Below are 22,623 nucleotides of genomic sequence, written 5' to 3'. Positions count from 1 at the left end.
TATGTGGGCCTATTTCGTTGAACTAATGCACGTTCATGCCATTGGACATCACAGAGGGAAAGAGCTCACATGATATCATGGAGAACATAAACATCGTAACGTACGCATCTGTACTAATCATAACCGGGAATATCCCCATACACATAGCACACATTAATGCAAGAAGTTTCCATAACCTAAATTCATGACATATGTTTAAGATACAAATCTTACCTCCTTTCATTCGTTAGCATTTAAATTATACATGCATAATACTTATCTCATCTTTTATAATTAGCTACATGGTTTCTAGGGCTATTCGTCATATATCATTGATAACATATTATACAAAACCTGGCATAATTATTTCATAGTATAACTTATAACCTGATATAATTATATCATAGCATAACTTATAACATGACATTAGATAACATAGCGTTATGTCAACATAACCTAACATAACATAGCTCCATGACATAGCATAAACATATCGTAAGCGTAAGATAATACATGTCATACAATCATAGAATATGACACATGTAGGGTCACAAGACATGCATCGTTCATACAACAATCAAACATCCAACTAAGCCAACAGTATGATGACTTACCTGGATAACTTAAGCTATTATCGTTAATTTATCCTTAGAGCTAGACTGATCCTATCTCTTAAAGTCCAAGTTAGAACAGGTTGAGTGGCTTAATCTACCTAATGCTCATACTTAAACTCCCTAATTTTAGCTTAGACACCTTAAATTACCCACGATTCTTCGAGGAAACCTCCAACGAAAAATAGACATTATTCCTTCTTTTCTCTCGATCGATCATAACGGCTACCTACATTCTACGAAATTGTGCACCACAAATAGGAGCTAATAAAGAGACCTGCAGTCCCATAGAAAGACATTACAATCCGTGTGGAAAAAAAAAAAATTTGTTGAGATGGAAATAAAGATATCAAGTCCCTACCAAGATAACTTGAAGTTCTAACCAACAAAAACCCTAATGAACCTAAAAAATGGATAAAGGCCAAGTAGAAATTGCTGATTTTTCGAGATAACGTTGAAGTCATCTTAAATGCCTTTGAGAATATCAAAATCGACTATGGGAGGGTTAAAATGGTAGGAAACAAATCCCGAGGCTTTAAAAGGTCAAAGTCGAGCCAAATAAGTTTGCCCAACTCCACTGTAGTTGAGGTTAGTCGAGAAGCAAGCCATGCACATGTGGATGGCTTCAGGTCGACTAGAGTGTTTCGAGTAGGTTAGGGCATGTTGAGTCGAGGTGCGAGTATGGTTGGGTCACGAGTCAATTTGAGTATGGTTGGGTAGGGTCGATTATAGACCTCCGATCGTGGGTTGTGCCGGTATTAGGCTGCAGGCTTGGACCGCGGTTGAGTCATCGATCTAGAAGTGTTAAGGATGTGGGTCGTGAGACCGACAATGAATAAGTAAAAGAGCTAGCTTGAACAAACAAAAAAAAATATTCATTTCAATAAACGTGGAGACAGTTTATTAGTTCTTAATAGGTTGATTCCAAAGAATCAAATAAAGTTAAAAAGTTGATATTACACCACCAATGGATATGAATCGAGTCTCATATTCTTTTTTTGTTTTCTTCAAAATAGATTCCCTTATTCATATTCTTTGAGGACACCCAAAAGCACTTCAAATATCGAACAAGACAAATCCAAATGATCGTGGGAAGCGTGAAGCCTCAGATCTTTTGGTAGTTTCTTACCATACAAATTCATTTCGATTTTTGTTTTTGCTTCTTCATGTTCTTCTATTGTTTCTCTCCTCAAAAGCATATGATAAATGAGTATTTTTGTGTCTTTTTTTTCGATAATATATTGAGAAAAAACTATAAATTTCATTTACAGCTCAATCCAAATCGTGGGTTTCATCCGTTTCGTCGATATCTAAGGTGAGTAAAATTTTTATGTTTTTGTGAGTGACGTAGTTAGTAGATTTGAACCTCCAACTTTTTGGGAGATAATTAATCCAATTGTTTTTTTTGTCCATCTCTTTGACAACATAGTTGGTGAAGATGGTGAGTAGAAAGGTGGACTTACGATCCGACACGGTGACGAAACCGACTGATTCGATGCGAGCTGCAATGGCGATCGCGGAGGTTGATGACGATGTGTTGGGGTACGACCCGATAGCCTTGCAGTTGGAAGAAGAGATGGCAAAGTTGACGGGGAAAGAGGCAGCTTTATTTGTTCCATCAGGTACAATGGGGAATCTCATAAGTGTTCTTGTACATTGTGACATTAGAGGGAGTGAAGTGATTCTTGGAGACAATTCCCATATCCACATATTGGAAAATGGAGGCATTGCTACCATTGGAGGAGTTCATCCAAGAACAGTCAAGAACAATGATGATGGAACAATAGATATTGATTTGATCGAAGCTGCCATTAGAAATCCTAAGGGAGAGCTGTTCTTTCCAACAACAAGGCTTATCTGTTTGGAGAATACTCATGCCAAGTAAGGATGCTAAACTTTTAAGATTAAATTATAGGTTTGGTTTTTTTTAAAAATATCTACCGCTGGTAAATTTGTCTGTTTTGGCTCGTTATGTATCATTGTCAGTTTCGCGGTTTTAAAACATGTCTACTAGGGAGAGAGTTTAGCCCTACTCCGACTAGTGCCTCGTACCATCCAGTGACTGACTCTGATACCATTTCTAACTGTCCAAGCCCAATGTTAGCAGATATTGTCTGCTTTGACTGTTACAAATGGTACTAGAGTCAGTCACTGGACGGTGCGAGACATTGGTTGGAGTAGGGCACCCTCCCCTAGTAGATGTGTTTTAGAATCGTGAGGCTAACAGCTATATGTAGCAGGGCAAAAACGGACAATATCTGTTAGTAGTGAGCTTGAGCTATTACAATATATTATTTAGAACTATATACATATAGAAAATTAAGATGGTAGTGTTACGGTTTGTTTAGACCATAATTTTTTACCCATTTGTCACCATTTTAATTAGGTTAATGATGCTATTAAACGAGGACACGTACGCTCTCTGATTTTATGCATGATTCATAGCGTTACTTTTCATCTTATTTTACGGAAAAAAAAATCTTTAAAGGTATTTTCCGGAACAAATTCAAAATTTATTTGCATAACTTAAACGTACCCAAAAGTTTAAGGGTATTTTAAACTGTTTAGCCAACTTTTAATTGGTTCGGATGAATGAAAATGCAGTTCTGGTGGCAAATGCCTTCCCGTGGAATATATTGATGAAGTTGGAGAGTTAGCTAAGAAACATGGCCTTAAACTTCACATTGACGGAGCTCGTATTTTCAATGCTTCGATTGTAAGTATTCTATAATTATATATATAAACAATGTCCTTGATGCCCCTATAGAATATTCGTATAAAAGTAATTTTTTTTTTTTAATAAAAAGTTAACCTTACAAAAGAGAATTTTAAACATTATTTCCAGGCACTTGGTGTTTCAGTTGATCGATTGGTACAAACGGCTGACTCAGTATCAGTAAGTTCAAGTGTATCGTGTTCTAAATTTTAATATAGGAACAAATTCAACCATCGTAATACATTATTATATCTCACGACTTTTATTTTTAACTCATTAGGTATGTCTATCGAAAGGTTTGGGTGCACCTGTTGGGTCAGTTATCGTTGGCTCCCAAAGCTTCATTGCCAAGGTAACGTTTTGAATTTATAGTCATTGATGGTTTTGATTTTTTCGATTTTTTTAATAACCATTTTTTAATTTTAAAAAGTTAAGAAAAGTGTACCGAAATTAAAATAAAAATTTGAGAAGTTAAATACAATAAAGTTAGAGAAATGGAAATAAAAATATTTAAAGAGAGAATATTAAATAAACTTAACAAAATGTATTAGTCAAAGAAAAAAAAAGTTAGGTTGAAAAAAATAAATTAAATTAAGATCTTTCTTCAAATAAAAAATAATTTGAATTAACATTTTTTTTATAAATAAAACTTGATTAGATAAATTATTCGAAAGTAACTTTTTACAGCATTGGAGCAAATGAAGGTACATGAATGAACTAAGACAATATTGAAAGGAAAACGATCTTGAGAATATGATACTTTAGAAATTATTAAAAGAATTGAAAATTACTAATTATACCAACAACGTGCACTTCTTTTTCGGTGGTTCAATCATAGAAACTCCAAATTTAAGTATATTTTGCTTTGAACAATTTTATATTGAGTGACGTACTAAAATTTTTCTAAGAAATATGTAAGTGGGGACAAAACATGCTGAAATGACCAATTTTTTTAGAAAGTGACCCATTCAAAGAATTTTACTGAATAGTTTTGAAACGACATGTTCAGAGAATTTTCTTTAAAAGTACGTGAGTGATGACAAAATATCCTAAAATGGCTCATGTTATCTGTCGGGTCTATTGATGATCAAATCTAGATTAGAAAAACGTATAATTTAGAAAGTATTTCTTGTTTGATATCGATGGTTGAGCGTATAATATTAGGCTAAAAGGGTAAGAAAAACATTGGGAGGAGGAATGAGGCAGATAGGCATCCTTTGTGCAGCTGCGCTTATTGCTATCAAAGACAATGTCCCAAAACTTGCCACTGATCATCACAATGCCAAGCTCCTAGCTAGTAACATTATATGCTCTTCTTCATTCTTTTCAATTATTTACCTTTCTTTGTTCTCTTATATCTCGTCTCGTCTCCTGGGGTTAATATTATATAGGTGGATTGAACCAAATCAACGGAGTGAAGGTGGATCCAAAATCAGTTGAAACAAACATTGTGAGTATCTTTCGATAAAATTAGTATGATATCACGCAACATTATTATCATCAAACATTTTTAAAATCGGATTAAATTGATTTGTGTGATATGATATTAGATATTCTTTGAGATGGAAGAAGATAGCAAAATTTCAGTGGAAACATTGTGTAAAAGCTTGGAAGAACGTGGGATTTTTATGATGCTAGACGGCAAAACAAGGTGTATCCTAAAATCCTAACCCTTTGATCTTTTTATGTTCTTATATTCTTTAATACTCAATTTTCAGTTTAGGATAGCTTTTGTTGAACATTTGCATATGCCCTTTGGAGGAGCATATAAGTGGTGGGGTTTAGAACAATTGCAAAAAGTGTTTGTAATACTTTTTTGCTTTTGGTTGGGAAACACTCCAAATTACTTTTTAAAAAGCATAGAATTTAGAACAAACTTATAAAAAAAATACCAAACATACCCTTTTAGGGACGTCTATGGAGTGGGGCGGAGATGAGGAACTGTCTTTACCGTCTATTTTATACCAAACATACCCTTTTAGGGACGTCTATGGAGTGGGGCGGAGATGAGGAACTGTCTTTACCGTCTATTTTAATCTCTATTCGTGCGAAGTTTAACATGTTTTTTTTTNGCCCCATCCATCACCCATTAATTGTGAAATTACATGTGGAGTTGTTGTTTTTTTGTAAATTTTTTAATATAATTTTACTTGAAAGTGAGATCCCATATTGATTGAGAGAAGAACGAAACATTATTTATAAAGGTGTGGAAACCTCTCTCTACAAACACATCTTAAAAACCTTAGGAGAAACTCGAAAGGAGAAACATTTTTTTATAAGAGTGTGGAAACCTCTCTCGAGTAGACTCATCTTAGAAACTTTGAGGGAAAGCCTGAAAGGGAAAGCTTCTTGTGGTGTGTTGGGCTTTGAAATAGGTGGATTGTGAGATCCCTTATCGGTCGGGGAAGAAAACGGAGCATTCTTTGTAAGAGTGTTGGGGAAGAGGATAGAGCATTCTTTGTAAGGGTGTTCGGAGGAGAACGGAGCATCCTTTGTAAGGGAGTGAAAACCACTATTCAGTAGACGCGTTTTAAAAACCTTAAGAGGGAGCCTTAGGAAAATCTATAAATTCTATAAGATAATTGTGAGATCCCACATCAATAGGAGAGAGTAAGGAGTGCCATCGAAGACACCGGGCCCTGATGGGGTGGATTGTGAGATCCCACATTTGTTGGGAGGAGAACGAAACATTCTTTACAGTGTGAAAACCTATCTCTAGAAGACGCGTTTTAAAAACTTTGAGAGGAAGCCCAGAAAAGGACGTTGGGCCATGAATGAGGTGGATTGGGAGATCGCACGTTGGTTGGGGAGAAGAACAAAACATTTTTTTACAAAAGTGCCTAAGACGCATTTTAATGAGGGATTATGCCCGAAAGGAGCACGTGTGATGTATGCCTAAAATCTTTGCTACAATCCCCAAGTTTTATTATATTAATCCAAGACCAAAGTAATATTGACAAAATATAGCTCGAGCCATGTAGTTTGTCTCTAAAGTCGCTTAACTTATAGTTACTATTAGGTCTGAATCTTTACCTTATATATTTATAACATAATGTTTTTAAATAAATATATTCAATTCTTTTTTTTTTATTTATATATTAAAAAAATTAAACTTTACTTGCAGGGCTCGAATGGTTCTCCACCATCAAATCTCGACGAGTGACGTGGAGTATACTTTATCTTGTTTTCAGGTGACCATTATCGACTCATTCTTTAAATATTCTAATTATATTTCTCAAACTGTTTAATATCGTGAATTATGTAGTGACAATTTATACTGATAATTACATTTTCGTTCATAATTTTTAAAGAAATCATCTGTTCATAGAACGATTTCGAGAATGAGTTTTCACACCTTTGCCAATTCTTTGGGTTTTGCAGCAAACTCTGAGTGGAATAGCAGCGGTAGATGGCAACTAATCAAGAACTTATGAAGCAATGTTGCTGCTTAATCCTTGTATGCTCAATATATGTATATGCATGTGGGAAATAATGTGCCTATTGTTGGTGTGTAGAACACTTCTAATCCCTACATATCATTCCAATAAATATGGTCTCTCTTGTAAAACTGAATTGGTATCATCACATCGATTGGAGAGGGGAACGAGTGCCTAAGGACGCTAGGCCTCGAAGGAAGATGAATTATAAGATCCTATATCGATTGGAGAGGGGAACGAGTCTCAGCGAGGACGCTAAGCTCTGAAGGAGGGTGAATTGTGAGATCCCACATCAGTTGGAGAGAGAAACGAAACATTCTTTATAAGGGTGTGGAAATCTCTCCCTAGCATATGCGCTTTAAAAATCTTGAGGGGAAACCCGAAAGAGAACAATATTTGCTAGCGGAGGACTTGGGCTCTTAGCAATAAGTATAAGAAGTGACTCGTGTGTTATCTTTTCCTTGTGGTGGGATCAGATCTTAGATTGTCGGATCAAATTTTTCCATTGGGTTTTGAAACCGAGTAGGGCTCAGACTTTGTTAAATAATACTTGTAGGGATCACTAGAACGCGTAAGCATGCGAGCATATCTTGTCTTAGGCAATTAGGATATGCATGTTTAAGACTCTAGAATAGCTATTTGGATGAGAATGCTATATGTGTTAAGAAAAATTACCAAAATGTCCCTAGGATGAGAATTTACAATGCACGGTGATTTCTATGTTTTCCACGGTGTTAGAATGGAGGATAGGATATTGCGATCTGTGCTCTATACGATCGATAGGAATCTCTGCTCTAACAAAGCATGCATGTGTGAACCATGTTAAGACTAGGACGCTAGAGGTAAGGTGATATTTATGTTGACTGAGGACAATACGTTTCTAATAAACCTAGTACATCAGGATCAAGAGTGAGAGTAATCAGAGATTGGATTAGCCCAGAGGAGTTGATCCCGAGCATCACGAGAACACGAGATGAGATTTATATCGCACAGATGACCTAAGAACTTAAGAGACCTCCACGACAAGGATGACTTAAAAAGCCTAACAGGCTTATTAGTAGTAAGAATAATGTTATCACGACCTATTATGTATGCAGAGAAATCAAGGCTGATGTCGCAGTTTCGTAAACTAATCTTGAGGAGAGACTTCGAACCACATGGGTAGCTAGCTCTTCTATTGCATGTAGAAACGAGTCAAGATTAACACCACGATTCTGTAAACCGATCCTGAAGGGGGATTTGGGACTACACAGGTAGTTATTTTAAGTTGAATGTTTCTATTGCGCATAGAAATGAGTCAAGGCTAACATCACAATTCCATAAATCGGTCTTGGAAATAGACTTAGGGCTACACATGTAGTTATCTTAATATGAGTGTCTCTATTGCATGCAGAAATGAGTAAAGGCTAACGTTGCAATTTCGTAAATCAATCCTAAAAAGAGACTTGAGACTACGTAAGTAGATGTTAGGGTGAGTACTTCTATTCCGTGTAGAAACCGGTCAAAGATTGAGGCCACGATTCCGTAAACCGGTCCTAAAGAGGGCCTTGGGACAACACTGGTAGTTGACTTAAAGATGGTTGTTTCTAGAACTTTGAAACCTACATAGAAGCTCATATAGATGTACGATTAGACCCGAACTTTCTTGAGCCTAGAGAAAAGCTCGTGAAAACCTATTAGGGATTGAATGCCATGAAAACCTACAAGTAGATTGTTTACTGAGTATTTTTATACTTACCACTTTCCCTTATTTTTTCTTTCGAGGTGGGAAGTGTTCAAAAGTTGCGTAGTCACGTAGTGGATTGTTTCGTTCTCCGTCTATTTTTAGTGTTAAAAGTTTAAATAGTGTCCATCCAATAAATAAACCGAAATCTTTTAATATTTAAGTGCATGCTTATCTATATAACTTTTCGATAAAATTTTAAAAATAAATATGTCACATTTAACTTTACCCTTATTTGATTGGAAGTTAGTATAAAGTATATAATACGTGATGCACTCATAATGCCCTTAAAAGCCAAACTTTATTGATCCTTATCCTTAGCAATTAACATGTCATATATAAGTATTATACATTAATCTATAATTATTTAACAATAATCTCGAATAATTATGCATAGTATTTCTTTTCTGAAAAGGTTGAATGCATGTACGGTTCGCATACTCGTGCATGGACCCATTAGATGGGCTCGTATACGTACCCTCTAAGCCAGATTATGGGTTAGCGCACTGTATATGTAATCCGTTTACATGACATATGATATACAACATGCATGAGGTCTTGCATTAAAGATCATAATTTAGTGAAACGATACTCATAATACCTCCGGAAGATATTAAAAGAAAAAAAAAAAAAAGAAGAAAATTTGAAATTGTTATGTGGAAAAAGTGGAGCAGCCAGCAAAGTTGGATCAGCTTTTCTCAATATTAGTGTAATATATATTATAATTAAAAATCCCACCCAAATTCCAACACCAAAAGGGCTATTAGTTTCAAACCTTACCTTCAATTTCCTCCAGCTTTGTGGGTGTTTCCTAGGATCAAATACTGGTCGTGTAATTTCCTTATCCAAAAGGTTAGAACAACAAAACCTTCATTTTTTTGTTATGTTTTCTTCCCGACTTGTTGTCTCTATTATCGTTTTGTTGTTAGTTGATGATTGCTCGTCGTTTTACCTGTTATTTTGTATGTAGGCATGTTTCGTTATGCAGCTCGATCATATTGATTTTCTCGTGTTTAAATTCAATAGGTTTCCCCTTTTTATTTTTTCTTTGTTTTTGAAGTTCGCTAGCGTTTTTGCCTTGCTAAGTGCGAGGTTGAAGCGTTATAGGACTAAAGCTTATACTTTCGTGTTCGTGATTGTTTTTATTTGGGTTTTTTTTTCTTTTCATTTCTATTTTTTAAGGTATAAATTTTGGAAAAAAAAAAAAAAAGTTTTCAAGGAACTTTTGCTAGCATCATTTTTTTTTTCAAGGAATTAGTAAAAACATATTTAGTGGACTTATTTTTTGAAAAATATAATTTTTTTTTTTTGAAAAGAAGTTCACTAGTAAGATAACAAGATCATAGCGGTGGTGTACTTGAGCTCTTACAAATGGTATCATAGCTAGTTACTAGACGGTGCGAGACACTAATCGGAGTATGATTAGACCCTCTCCATAGTAGACGCATTTTAAAACAGGGAAGCTGATAATATGTAACGGTCTAAGTGGACAATGTCTATTAAGAATGAAACTTTTTTTGAAATTTCATCCTTTTCAAGTATTTAACTTTTTAATTAAAATACAAAAGTAAAAACAAAATTATAAAAAAGTTTTCATGAGAAAACAAAAGAACCAAATGGTTATCGAAAGAAATTTAAATGTTCGAACTCTATGATGATATAGTTGACGAAGATGGTGAAAAGAAATGTGGATTTACGATCTGACACTGTCACGAAGCCAACCGAAGCAATGCGAGCTGCAATGGCGATTGCGGAGGTAGACGACGATGTGTTGGGCAATGATCCTTTAGCCCTCAAATTAGAAACAGAGATGGCAAAGTTGATGGGGAAAGAGGCAGCTCTATTTGTTCCATCAGGCACAATGGGGAATCTCATAAGTGTTCTTGTACATTGTGACATTAGAGGGAGTGAAGTGATTCTTGGAGACAATTCCCATATCCATGTCTATGAAAATGGAGGCATTGCTACCATTGGAGGAGTCCATTCAAGAACAGTCAAGAACAAAGATGATGGAACAATGGACATTGATTTGATCGAAGCTGCCATTAGAAATCCTGAGGGAGAGCTGTTCTTCCCAACAACAAGGCTCATTTGTTTAGAGAATACACATGCCAAGTAAGAAAAGTGAAAACTTTGATGAGTATCATTTTTTGGTTGAAAGAAAAGTCGATGATTACGAGTGAAAACTTTGATTACGATGCAGTTCTGGTGGCAAATGTCTTCCCGTAGAATATATTGATAAGGTTGGAGAGTTAGCTAAGAAACATGATCTCAAACTTCATATTGATGGAGCTCGTATTTTCAACGCTTCAATTGTGAGTATTTCCTNAAAAAAAAAAAAAAAAGAAAGTTGATGAGCCTTTCTTGAGTTCGAGTATATAATAATTTAGTAATCTATAGATTTGATCTTTGACCCCTTTTTTCTTACATAGTTACGAGATTTTTCAAATGTTATTTTTAGGCACTTGGTGTTTCAGTTGATCGATTGGTACAAGCGGCTGACTCAGTATCAGTAAGTTTAAGTGTAATGTGCTTTAAACTTTGACGTAGGGAGAAAATTCAACTATAACGATACATCATTTCGTCTCATAACTTTTATTTTTGACTCGTTAGGTGTGTCTATCAAAAGGTTTAGGTGCACCTGTTGGGTCAGTTATTGTTGGCTCCAAAAGCTTCGTTGTCAAGGTATTGTTTTGAATTTTTAGTCACTAATGTCAACAGAAGTCACTTTAAATGACCAAATCGTTCATATGTGGTCAAAATTTTTACAAAGGATCTAAGTAAAAGAACTATTTGCTTACATTAAAAGCATTCATATTGAAATAACTCGTGTTGGTTAAATCATACTCAAAGGACCCATATTGAATTTTCCTAAAAAAATACGTGAGTAATGACAAATCATGTTCAAATGACTCAGGTTTGTTTGCAGGGATAGTCTTTATAAGTAACCTAACAATGTCGTAGGACAATATCAGGGCCATAAATGTTGAATCTCAATTCTAAATCCTAATCTAAATTCTGGGCATGGATCGTTACAAGTAATTAATAAGAAAATTTTATAATTTAGAAAGTATTTCTCGTTTGATAATGGTGGTTGAAATGGTCGAGTATTAGGCTAAAACGGTACGAAAAACATTGGGAGGAGGAATGAGGCAGATAGGCATCCTTTGTGCAGCTGCGCTTGTTGCTATCAAGGACAATGTCCCAAAACTTGCAACTGATCATCACAATGCCAAACTCCTAGCTAGTAACATTACATGCTCTTCTTCATTCTTTTCAATTATTCATCTTTTTCTTTTCGTCTTATATCTGGTGGAGTTAATATTATACAGGTGGATTGAACCAAATCAACGGATTAATGGTGGATCCAAAATCAGTTGAAACAAACATCGTGAGTATTTTTATCAAAATTTTATAATTTCTTTGGTTTAGATTTCTTTAAAGAACCTGTCGGAGTATCAACACGAGCATGCCATAAACAATTATTTATTTCTTTATTATTATAAATACCATAATTACATATAAACCTATAATCTCTTAGATAATTAGAGATTAATTTAACGTACAATAACCTACACTTAAATGGAGCGGAAATGGGAGAGCTTGTTAGCTAAACGTGATCGAAGATGAGATTATATTTTTTGTTTGATCTCCCACCCAGTTTCACACCCCGCCTAGCTCTCATTTAACTTCATGTTATTTAATGAAATTTGTAGTAATTGTTTTTGTTGTATGATTAGATATTTCTTGAGATCGAACAAGACTCCAAAATCTCAGTAGAGTCACTGTGTAAGAACTTGGAAGAACATGGAATTCTTTTGATGCAAGAAAGTTCATCAAGGTCTCCTCTAAAACTTCAAACATTTAGTTACAAAATATTTAATTCAATCTTTTATTTATAAAAAAAATTCAAAACCAAAACTTTTGCAGGATTAGAATTGTTGTTCATCATCAAATATCAGCAAGTGATGTTAATTACACCATAAATTGCATTAAGGTGATGATCAAGATTTAATAGTTTAATGATTCTTGTTTAAACTTAATTATATGTCACTAATACACTCTTCACTTGGGACTTTTGCAGCAATTTGTTTGTGGGTATCCACTTCAAAATGGCTACTAATCACACAAAGCTCTCTATCTATTTATGTGGAATTTGCTATCAATTATGAAGCAATAAAATGTTGCTTTTCAATCTTCATGCTCATATCATTTGCTATTGTAAACAACTTATGGCACATTTCTAATCCCCATATTAATTATAAAGTTTGTTCTCCGATCTAAACTACGAATTCTTTTTCAGGTCCAAAATTTAAACCGTACTACACATTATGCTTCAAAATTAGGTTAAACCGGTCACCATGTCATAAGTTATAATATAATAAACTCATTGACATATCAATGATTCAATGAATAAAAGTATGAATGGTAAAAAATGGCACAAAATAAAACAAGAAAAACCTGAGAAGAAGAAAAAAGGGCGAAGATATTGGTTACGAGAGCCAACATACTTCGGGTAAGATAGCTATGAAAGTAAATGGAAACGTTAATGAAGGAACGCTCTAGAGAAGGAAAAATCAATAAAGCGTTGCTCAATTAGGCAAGGCTCGAGTATTTGCATCTACATCTCACTCTTTCAAATTTTGTATGGTTCAAGTAGAATGCAACTCGAATGTGCTTGCAACCTACCATAGTGAACACGTACCACCATAAATCGAGTTCAACACCTATTCAACCATTTTCTAAGTACTTTGAGGTAAATAAAGAACACAATTCTAATGACTTCAAACGTTTTTGTCCTATATCTATGTATAATAATCCTTCTTGTAGATTAATTTTATGAAAATGTGTGATCAACCAATCTTTTTACTTTTTACAGTGTCGAATCTTATGCTAAGCTAAACGATCAAATTAAGTCTTGAAGAATCGTCTTGAAAACATCAATCTCCAAACCTTTGTTCTCAATTACAAGTTTGTAGAGATGAAAACAAAACTATAAGAGAGCAAAACTATACAATCACCTTCAAATTGTGCAAATATCAAGAATAATGTTCTAAACTAAACTAAAATTGCATCACATTCCAGCCTAACCACAGCCAAAGAACATAAAATGGGGATTATTTTCCAACACCAAACCGAAGCCAATAATGCACCATATTTAGAGAAACAACTGAGAGCCTTTTCAGCAGAAATCCTTCAAAGTTTAAATTTGTTCTTACCTGAAACAAGGGCATCAGAAATTGTAGTTCATCTCCTTGCAAGAGTGAAGAGAGCAGCTAGCTGAAGCCTTCTAGTGCTCAATCTTCATAGCAACACTGCCAGCATCTGTTTCTAACTTCTGGCTGAGGATAATTTTGGAGAATGCACCATGACAGAACGAATTATATCAAGATATCAAACTGTCCTCAAAAAACCACGAACATCAATAAGGAAGTTGTGTAAATTTTTCCTAAATCTCTGGGAATTTATACGATCAAGCACAGAAGAAAGCTGGTTTGCACTGGTCAGAGTATGCAAGGCATTTGCAATCCTCGACTTGAATGTTGGATTATCCTGCCTCTCTATTAACTGTGTGGCTAATTTCTGACAAAAAACAATTATTGATTTAACTAAGAGCGTGGCAGAGGAGATCATAAAAGCAGAAACTGATAAATGCCTCTATAAATGGCCTATCCAGCTTCCATATCCACAGATTTGGCCAAATGTTCAAAGCAACCATATGTTAAATCACATATCATAGCCAAAAGAAAAATCAACAGATACTTCAAAGTTCATAGAATGGTATGGGACAACTTTATTAATGCAGATTACCTGGTATATTCCTTGATCACATAGAATTAGAGGAAAGAGAGCGTCGGCTGCATTCCCCACCAGGTCAGGGCTGGTACAACATAGAACAGAATAAAATGTCAGCCTGTGTTCTTTAAATGTGATGGAAGCTTGTATATTGAGAAACTCAGTTTTTTGTAAAACGATTATTATAAGTAAATCTAACATAATCCATCCGCTTAAGCTTTTATTTAATTTGGTATCAGGCTGGAGGTTTTATATTCAATCCCCTCTAATGTCATTTTCTCTCCCGTATGTATACTCTATATTATATATATATATAATATGTGTTGAAAATATATTTATACTAAACTGGGCGGGACGAGAAATATAATTCCGTTCCAGCCCCATTTATCTAACTGAGAAAAAATGTTCCCCACTCCCTCCTCCATTCCTTGTCTAAACGGAGAATCCCCTCCTCGTTCGGGGCGGGTCCGGGTAAAATGGACATTTCTATCTGAACTATACTCGCGGCAACTTGCCAGAGAGATTGCAAAGAAACATGATGGAGAGAGGATTCGAGGGCTTCAATGCGGGAGAAAAGAGAGGAGATGGTAGTATGGTGGACGACTTGGGGAAGTTTTTGCTCACAAAAGCACTTTTGACTTTTGGGGATTGGGGTGTTGAAATTGGTAATGCAATTGAAATTTCTGGGTACGAAGACTTGGGTACTGAGAATAGTGCTGAAATTGGGCAGATTGAAGGATTTGAAAAACAAGAGCTTGAAGAAGAGGGTCAGAGGGAGACAGCAGCTGCGGAGAGGGGTGGTGGGTTTGAAAGCAGGGAGTCGCGAAATCGCCACCGTAGCAACAGGTGGGGGGAAGATGGTTCCGGAGGAGATGGGTTTGATGAGGATAGTGATGAGAGGCCTTATAACTCAACAAATATGATCAGAAAAATGTCTTCAAGATTACATTTAATCACATGAATAATAGGCAAGTTGAGGTGTCTGTTTACCTGTAATCCTCAAAAAGAAGCAACTGCAGAAGAGACTTGAGGAATCCGCTCAGAACACCTTCCTGCACAGCTTCACCTACGTCCTTTCTCGTAATCACTTGAGAGTCCAATCCAAGATTACCCGCAGCGATTTCCTTTAAGTGGTATGAAGCAAGCGATTTCAGAGCCTTGAGACACATATCAACAACTTCTATGTCCTGCCAAATCGGGGAAAGAGTGAGAGAATGAAATATGAACAAGCACTTGAAAATTCAAGAACGTTATGGTGCTAGATTTTGCTCCAACAATTTGTGACATTGAATTTGAGTCCAAACAATAAGAAAATGAAGTTAATTATCTTTTGTCCAACATTTTGTGGTGCTACAATGTACTCCAACTATTGGTGACACTGAATCCAAACAATAGAAAAATGAAAATGAAGTTCATTATCTTTTCCCAGCATTTGCTCACACCGACTCCAATCGAATAACATTCTGGCTAGTACGCAATGGAAGTCTCATTCAGATCATTTTCATTAGTATAACTCTATTTGATTGATTGATGTTAATATCAAAGCTTCTCACGCTATCAAGGTTTCGATGTACGTTCAAGTCCATCAACCGAACACCAACAATATAAGTTCATGTCTTATCTGGAAATCATTGCCAAACATTCATGTACCTGATGATGGAGACCAAAGTCCAGAGTCCTAAGAACTTGAGCAAAAGCTTCATGATTCAGTTTTGCAACAGTTTCAGGATAAACCTCAAGCAAATGCGACAACAAAGAGAAGTACTGCAGAGGAGCAGAGTATAACATCATCCTTATGCACAATGGTGTAGATTGTCGTTATTTCAACAGAATAAGAAGAACTTACATCCCGGCAAAGCTTTGGGTATTTCAACAAATCCAAAGATATCAAAGGACTAATTATGTGGAGACCGAAGTACACGACCTGCAAAAACAGGTGTTGAAAACACGGTACAAGCCTATTATTAATGTATTGATCTGACTCACAGGCTGCAAATCAACTTACCTGAGAAATATCTGGTGCTGGCACGTCCGAATTATCAGATGAAAAATCAACCTACAATAACCAATTTCTGATTGTCAACAAAATCATAACAGATGTAACATAGAATCTACCACAGAAATTTCTTACCAGATCTTTTGAACAAAGATTTGAAAGAAGTTGAAGAAGTGCACGCAAATCCTTGTACTTCTCATTTTTTGCCTCATTAAGTAAGCTGTTTGAAAGGCTTACTGATATCTGTTTACATAAGGTTGAAATATGTAGTATAAGGATCAGCCACTGCTATAATATATGGAAGATGGAAGGATAATAAAGATCTAGAAGCAATGTGACCTTTATGATCATGGAAGGATTATAAAGATCTAGAAGCAATTTGATCGTTATCTCCAAAGATCAAAATGAGTCTTTATTGGTTGTCAATCCACAAGGCTCTTCAACCTTGAAGAACAATTAAAGTCTAGACATGATAATTCTTTATTCATGTGTTTTTTCTAATACAAAAAAAACTAACTAAATCCCTAAATAACAATTCAAAAAAATAAATCTAACTAAATCCTTAAATAATATGTAATAATACATAAAAATATATGTAACTAAATCTCTAGATATTAGGTAACATAATTAATGTTAGGTTTTGCACAGATATAATTAAGGTTATTCATTCAACACTCCCTTCAAGCTGCGGAATAGATATCATCCATTCCCAGCTTGGATGTGAACTCACGAAACATTGAGCTGTGAAGTTTTTTTGTTCGTACAGCATTGAACTGTGAGGGCACATAACTAATGCAGACTATCCCTTTCTCAAATATCTCCTTAATAAAATGTCAATCAATCAATTTCAATATGATTTGACATATCATGTTGGATAGGATTATGTGCAATATTGATTGCATGACTTCGCTGACACGGCTTCAACGTCAAGGCACGACTTCAACAGTACAGACAGTACGACTTAAATGGTGGCTGTGAAGACTCCCAATAAATTTAGTTTAAGTGAAAGATCGGTAACTATGAAAGCTATGCCAATTAATCAGACTTCTCAAAATTGAATGGCTCTAATACCATGTTATAAGTGTAAACTATCTTGCTCACATTTTTCTTAATTTTCAAAGAGGTACACATGTTTTGGAAGTAGAAACATCTTCTGCAAAAGGCCTTGGAAGTAGAAACATCAAAACATCATCACCAACCGAATTGGCCATAGGGTAGGTGATAGAGAAAACACATCGGTCGACTCATGGATTGAAAACACCGTGCTAGCTCTGTGATATCCACTTTTGTAAAGGCTCTCTCATAGCAAAAAAAGCAACGATTAAAGAAACGTGGAATGTTGTCAACAAATTCTAGGACTTGAAACTTGGTAGGAATTTAAAGAATAATGAAGCAACAAAATGGGCCGAATTAAGACTTTACCTTGCCCTAGTGGTATTGACAAACAAAGCAGACTCACTGACTTGGCTCCCTAGCACTGACGAGTCTTCTCGAACATGGGAAAAAAAGAAGTAATAAATCTCACACTAGCCATGTGATGTCCCACATTGGTTGGGGAGGAGAACAAACCACCATTTATAAGGGTGTGGAAACCTTCCCCTAGCAGACGCGTTTTAAAGCTTTGAGGGGAAGCCCGAAAGGGAAAGCCCAAAGAGGACAATATCTGCTAACGGTGGATCTGGGTCGTTACAAATGGTATCAGAGCCAGACACCGGACGATGTGCCAACCTTCTCGCTGTTCCCCGAAGAAGGGTAGACACGAGGCGATGTGCCAGTAAGGACGCTGGGCCCCAAAGGGGGGTGGATTTGGGGGTGGTCCCACATCGATTGGAGGAAGGAAAGAGTGCCAGCGAGGACGCTGGACCCCGAAGGGGGGTGGATTGTGATGTCCCACATGGTTGGGGAGGAGAACAAACCACCATTTATAAGGGGTGGAAACCTTCCCCTAGCAGACGCGTTTTAAAGCTTTGAGGGGAAGCCCGAAAGGGAAAGCCCAAAGAGGACAATATCTGCTAACGGTGGATCTGGGTCATTACAAGCAAAGACAATATGTGAAGGACATTACCCTAGAAAGGTGAAATTCTTCATTTGGGAAATAGCGCACAAAGTCATTAGCACAATGAAAATCTTCAACAAAAAAATAAATAAATAATAATAATAATGTCTTATATTACTCTTTCTCCAAATTGGTGTCCATTATACAAGAAAGGAAACAAATAACAAAGCCACTTATTTATGCAAGGCACATATGCTCAGAATTTTTGGACAACGATTCTCAATATATTTGGATGGCATCTCACATTTCCTAGGGAGGTAAATGATCTATTGGACATGACCTTAACGTACTAATCTTTCAAGAATGCAAAAGCTCTACTATGGAAAAACTTCATCATGACTTTCTTTTGAAATATGTGGAAATAAAGAAATAAAAAAATATTTGCGGAAAAGACACAAAATTATACAAAACTCTTCAATAATGTTGTTTATCAAGCTATATCTGGGTGTAAATCATCTAATATTTTTACTTCCTATAGTTATGCATTCCTTCCCTTTTGTGAACATGAGGGATATTACATCCCTTTTGAAAATTGTGATCATCAATCAAATTGCCTCTTAAAAAACTTCATATTACAAAGTCAAATAAAGTAGCAACTTACTTTGCCAATATTATGTGACGAATACAGCTGGAGCAAACGCATGCAAAAATCAACAACAGTCGCTGTTTCTTGAGCTTCTAAGTAACTAATTTGTCCATCCACCCAGTGAACCACAAATTTCAGTAGCATATAAACAACTGCCGCCTAATAAAACATAATTCATCAGTATATATAAAATCAACACAAAAATCTTTTCAAGGACTCACAAAATAAATAAATAAATGAATAGTATTATCACAAAATAAGCAAAAAGTTCAAAAAAATCTAAATTATTTGACTAAACTGACTATTCAAATTTTCACCACTTATCTAAAATCATTTAACCGGCCACATATAAGTTCAAGAAAACAATTTGAGAACAAATTTAGGATGAAAATGGAACACCTTTCTAAATTTTAGAGGGAAAAAACTATTTTCAAACGGTAGCTCAATAAACCCCTTAACTTCTAAAACTAGAGAATTCAGCAGTGTTTATGCATGCATGAAACCAATATAGATGCACAAATTTGTGTACCTCATCCTTGTAAACTGCAAGAAGAACCAAAACAGGGTTCATGACAGAAAATCCCAACTCATAAATTGCTCTCTGAGTACGGGGTTCTGAAGCACAAGCAGCTCCACGAAGCCGCTCCAACAAAAAACTTATCTGCAAATATAATGTATAATGTTAATGGAGAACTGTTCTTCTCCATCATTAGTCCCATCAAAACTTTAGGAAGAAGAATTCCAAAGTTCTTTGACCAAAAGTTTACCAGTATCCTTTTTTCATAAGAGACTGGAAACTTCCCATACAAAGGACACTAATATTAGAAAAAACTTACCATCATCATAACATCAGGTTGTTGAGCAATACTTGCTAAGTCCTTCCTGCTAGCCATTTCAACAAGATGTGTTGTTGTATGGCCCATAAGATCCCTCACATACCTTATAAAATTTAAATCATGATCATGGGAAGGATCTAAATGAAGAACAAAGCAAATGAGAAAATAGCAAATGATTACAGTGCTCACTGATTTGATGATTCTATATTTCTCACCCCAGAAGCCGAACGCACTAATGTTTGAGCAAGTGAACGCTGAAGAAAAAAGTTAATGACTACCTATTCAAGTGGGAAAGCAACGGTAAGCTGGACTGTCAAAGCATACAAAGCCATATTACCTGGTGAGTGGAATCCAACAAGAACAATTTTTTTTCATTATCAAAAGCATTTGTTAAATTACGCCAGGAATCCTGTAGAATAAACAACATAGACCTCTTAGAAAATAATTTTAAGTTGCATACTGTATCAACAGCTTGAATAGAAAGGGTTTAAATGTCAACTTACAAAATTGATAATTGGACAAAAGATTGCATTGATGAGTCACAGAATAAACTTAAAAAATTTATAATTGGACAAAAGATTGCATTGATGCGATCAATCGATATAGAGTGAAATGCTCTTTCAAAAAGGCTATCAAAATCTGCTATTATGAGATTTCCAAAGAAATTACAGCGAAGTTGCAATTATGTTGCTTATTAAAACAAAGGGAAATCAAAATTTACCCTCTGCAGGTACACCCAATGACTCAACCTTTAATTTAACTAAGAAAACTTATTTTTCTTTTTCGAGGTCCACCTTACAACGTCAAAGCATTATTGTTTCTTTAATAGTATGAGAATTACCCCTACTCAAGCCCTAAGCTTCATTATCACTAGTTGGCAATTTATCTAAATAGTTGAGACCATCAAGGACTCTAACATGGTCAATCATCTTCCCCGAGTCTTGATCCTAAAAGACGCAATGAGTTTCAAGGAAAGTAACATGTCAGTTAGCATCCTTAGAAATTTTACTAACAGGAACAAGATAAGCTAATTTAGGGACGTGGAGGACAGATTGATTGTACTCTTCTCACCTTGCTGGGTATTCCTCCAATTTGAAAGCTTCTCATGGATTTTCCAACAGGTCTCACGTGTGTGTTGGGGTTTATTACAGTAGTCATAACATAATCGAGGTTTGGTGAGCTAAGTAGAAGCCTTATTTGGAGTAGCCTGAACCACCATAGTAGAGGTCTCAATTGTACTAATAGGTTTCTTGCCAAGCATAACAATGTAGTAACTTTCTTCTTTGCAAACTTCAAAATAAACTTCATTAATGGATAGGAGAGGATTCTTACCAAGTTCTCTACTTCTAACCTCATTGAAGTCACCATTGAGGACAACAAGAAACTTGTAGATATGGTCGTCCTCCACAACTTTCTTATAGTGAGTTTGATCTTTAGTAGACTCCCATTCATTAGTATCAAATAAATCTAGGTCTTGCCAATTTTTTTCAGGGAGTGAACGTATTTGGTAACTGTATCTCCTCCTTGACAATGTTTCTCAATTTGAGATTCAGCTCAAACACTTGCGATTGATTGCCCAAGTTGAAATGCATCTCATTCACATTGTCCAATAATTTCTTTACAGTTAAGTAAGGCATATAGTTGCAATTTATCCGCTCAACCATAGAGTTGGCCCACCCATCATAGCGTGGAATACTCAGCACCCCAAGTAGCGCAAACAAAGGATTGTCCTTATTAGGAATTTTTTCTCGTACTCGTTCTACCCTTTTCTACAATTATACATTTGAATACTTTGGGACCAAATATGAAAATTATCCTCATTAAGTTGGACAGTGATAATTTAGATGTGTGTCAAGGACCTTAGTCACCAATGGCTTGTCTTCAAATATATTGTTTATTCAAAGAGAGAACAATCGAACAGACACAAGTGGCTGAATGAACAACACAAATCTTGGATAGAAACGACCAGCAAAGATGTTAAAGTCAACAAGTTTTCTAGTTGGGGTCACAAATTGTGAGATCCTACTTCGATTCGAGAGAGGAACGAGTGCCAGCGAGGACGCTGGGCCCTAAAGGGGGTGGGTTGTGAGATCTCACATCGGTTGGAGAGGGGAACGAAGCATTCTTTATAAGGGTGTGGGAACCTCTCCCTAGCAGACGCATTTTAAAGTCCTTGAGGAGAAGCCCGAAAGAGGAAGCCCCCCAAAGAGGACAATATCTACTAGTGGTGGGCTTGGGCCGTTACAAATGGTATCAGAGCTAGACATCGGGCGGTGTGCTAGGGAGGACGCTGAGCCCCGAAGGGGGTGGACACTAGGAGGTGTGCCAGCGAGAATACTGGGCTAAAGGGGGGTGGATTGTGAAATCTCACTTCGATTTGAGCGAGGAACGAGTGCCAGCGATGACGCTAGGCCCCCAAGGGGTGGATTGTGAGATCTCACATCGGTTGGAAGGGGGAACGAAGCATTCTTTATAAGGGTGTGGAAACCTCTCCCTAGCAGACGCGTTTCAAAATTGTTGAAGAGAAGCCCAAAAAGGAAAGCACAAAGAGAATAATATCTGCTAGCGATGGATTTGGGTTGTTACACAAATCTTCGAAGGGTGCAAGGATTTTTAGTCACACACAAGTATTTGTGAAGTCGCGTGGTTGCTTGGATCTGAGGCAGACAGTGGTTGCAGTTGAAACAATAATTAGGGTTAAGGTAAGGGTTGAATATTTATAAGGCTTTAATGTCTAATCTAATATTATGTCAGATATCAATAATAATATGATTAGAATACTTGCCTATTTCTCATCATCACAATGGCTACAAGAGACCTATCTTAAGTAGGAGAAAACCCTAAAACATAAGAGGAAAAACGTACACACATTATTACATTATAACTA

General features: G+C 36.0%; 3 protein-coding genes across 7 annotated transcripts in view; 2 read left to right on the top strand and 1 right to left on the bottom strand.

Annotated features, from left to right (window-relative positions):
• Positions 1–1,642: 1,642 nt before the first annotated feature.
• LOC111794031 (probable low-specificity L-threonine aldolase 1) lies at positions 1,643–6,874 on the top strand. The gene is made up of 11 exons (XM_023676137.1): positions 1,643–1,707; positions 1,862–1,905; positions 2,020–2,471; positions 3,195–3,306; positions 3,436–3,486; positions 3,587–3,658; positions 4,471–4,603; positions 4,698–4,756; positions 4,857–4,957; positions 6,431–6,497; positions 6,688–6,874. The coding sequence occupies exons 3-11, from the start codon at positions 2,029–2,031 to the stop codon at positions 6,724–6,726; spliced, it is 1,077 nt and encodes a 358-aa protein (XP_023531905.1). The 5' UTR covers positions 1,643–1,707; positions 1,862–1,905; positions 2,020–2,028; the 3' UTR covers positions 6,727–6,874.
• A 2,293-nt stretch (positions 6,875–9,167) lies between these two features.
• Positions 9,168–12,751, top strand: LOC111792612 (probable low-specificity L-threonine aldolase 1). Of its 2 annotated transcripts, XM_023674126.1 has the most exons (10): positions 9,168–9,318; positions 10,130–10,581; positions 10,670–10,781; positions 10,928–10,978; positions 11,080–11,151; positions 11,581–11,713; positions 11,799–11,857; positions 12,207–12,307; positions 12,397–12,463; positions 12,551–12,751. In XM_023674126.1, exons 2-10 carry the CDS (start codon positions 10,139–10,141, stop codon positions 12,587–12,589), a joined length of 1,077 nt encoding a protein of 358 aa, XP_023529894.1. In that variant the 5' UTR covers positions 9,168–9,318; positions 10,130–10,138; the 3' UTR covers positions 12,590–12,751. The 2 variants fall into 2 exon arrangements, with proteins under 2 accessions (XP_023529894.1, XP_023529895.1); XM_023674127.1 differs by lacking the exons at positions 12,207–12,307; positions 12,397–12,463.
• A 628-nt stretch (positions 12,752–13,379) lies between these two features.
• Positions 13,380–22,623, bottom strand: part of LOC111793081 (exportin-4) — a 32,717-nt gene continuing 23,473 nt past the window's right edge. The window contains exons 21-32 of one of the 4 annotated variants that reach the window (XM_023674801.1): positions 20,074–20,145; positions 19,926–19,990; positions 19,737–19,839; positions 19,430–19,561; positions 18,916–19,059; positions 16,394–16,501; positions 16,268–16,318; positions 16,109–16,186; positions 15,913–16,026; positions 15,253–15,449; positions 14,278–14,347; positions 13,380–14,049 (exon numbers count right to left, since the gene is read on the bottom strand). In XM_023674801.1, the coding sequence (XP_023530569.1) occupies positions 13,861–14,049; positions 14,278–14,347; positions 15,253–15,449; positions 15,913–16,026; positions 16,109–16,186; positions 16,268–16,318; positions 16,394–16,501; positions 18,916–19,059; positions 19,430–19,561; positions 19,737–19,839; positions 19,926–19,990; positions 20,074–20,145 (1,323 nt within the window). In that variant the 3' untranslated portion in view covers positions 13,380–13,860. Of the gene's footprint in view, positions 14,050–14,277; positions 14,348–15,252; positions 15,450–15,912; positions 16,027–16,108; positions 16,187–16,267; positions 16,319–16,393; positions 16,502–16,597; positions 16,703–18,915; positions 19,060–19,429; positions 19,594–19,736; positions 19,840–19,916; positions 19,991–20,073; positions 20,146–22,623 lie in introns of those variants that run through there. The other 3 variants (XR_002814872.1, XM_023674802.1, XM_023674803.1) reach the window with 3 other exon arrangements.

The sequence above is a fragment of the Cucurbita pepo genome, chromosome LG04 (assembly GCF_002806865.2).
Source record: "Cucurbita pepo subsp. pepo cultivar mu-cu-16 chromosome LG04, ASM280686v2, whole genome shotgun sequence".
NCBI classification, from domain to species: Eukaryota; Viridiplantae; Streptophyta; class Magnoliopsida; order Cucurbitales; family Cucurbitaceae; genus Cucurbita; species Cucurbita pepo.
This window is presented reverse-complemented; position numbering and strand designations above follow the sequence as displayed.

What these genes read in the sequence shown, in the direction of transcription:
- LOC111794031 (XM_023676137.1), top strand. Translation starts at nt 2,029, where the DNA reads ATGGTGAGTAGAAAGGTGGACTTACGATCCGACACGGTGACGAAACCG. An exon ending in TTGGAGAATACTCATGCCAA is followed by an intron (nt 2,472 to 3,194) that starts GTAAGGATGCTA and finishes ATGAAAATGCAG; the next exon opens with TTCTGGTGGCAAATGCCTTC. An exon ending in CAATGCCAAGCTCCTAGCTA is followed by an intron (nt 4,604 to 4,697) that starts GTAACATTATAT and finishes AATATTATATAG; the next exon opens with GTGGATTGAACCAAATCAAC.
- LOC111792612 (XM_023674126.1), top strand. Translation starts at nt 10,139, where the DNA reads ATGGTGAAAAGAAATGTGGATTTACGATCTGACACTGTCACGAAGCCA. An exon ending in GTATTTTCAACGCTTCAATT is followed by an intron (nt 10,782 to 10,927) that starts GTGAGTATTTCC and finishes TGTTATTTTTAG; the next exon opens with GCACTTGGTGTTTCAGTTGA. An exon ending in CCAAAAGCTTCGTTGTCAAG is followed by an intron (nt 11,152 to 11,580) that starts GTATTGTTTTGA and finishes GTCGAGTATTAG; the next exon opens with GCTAAAACGGTACGAAAAAC.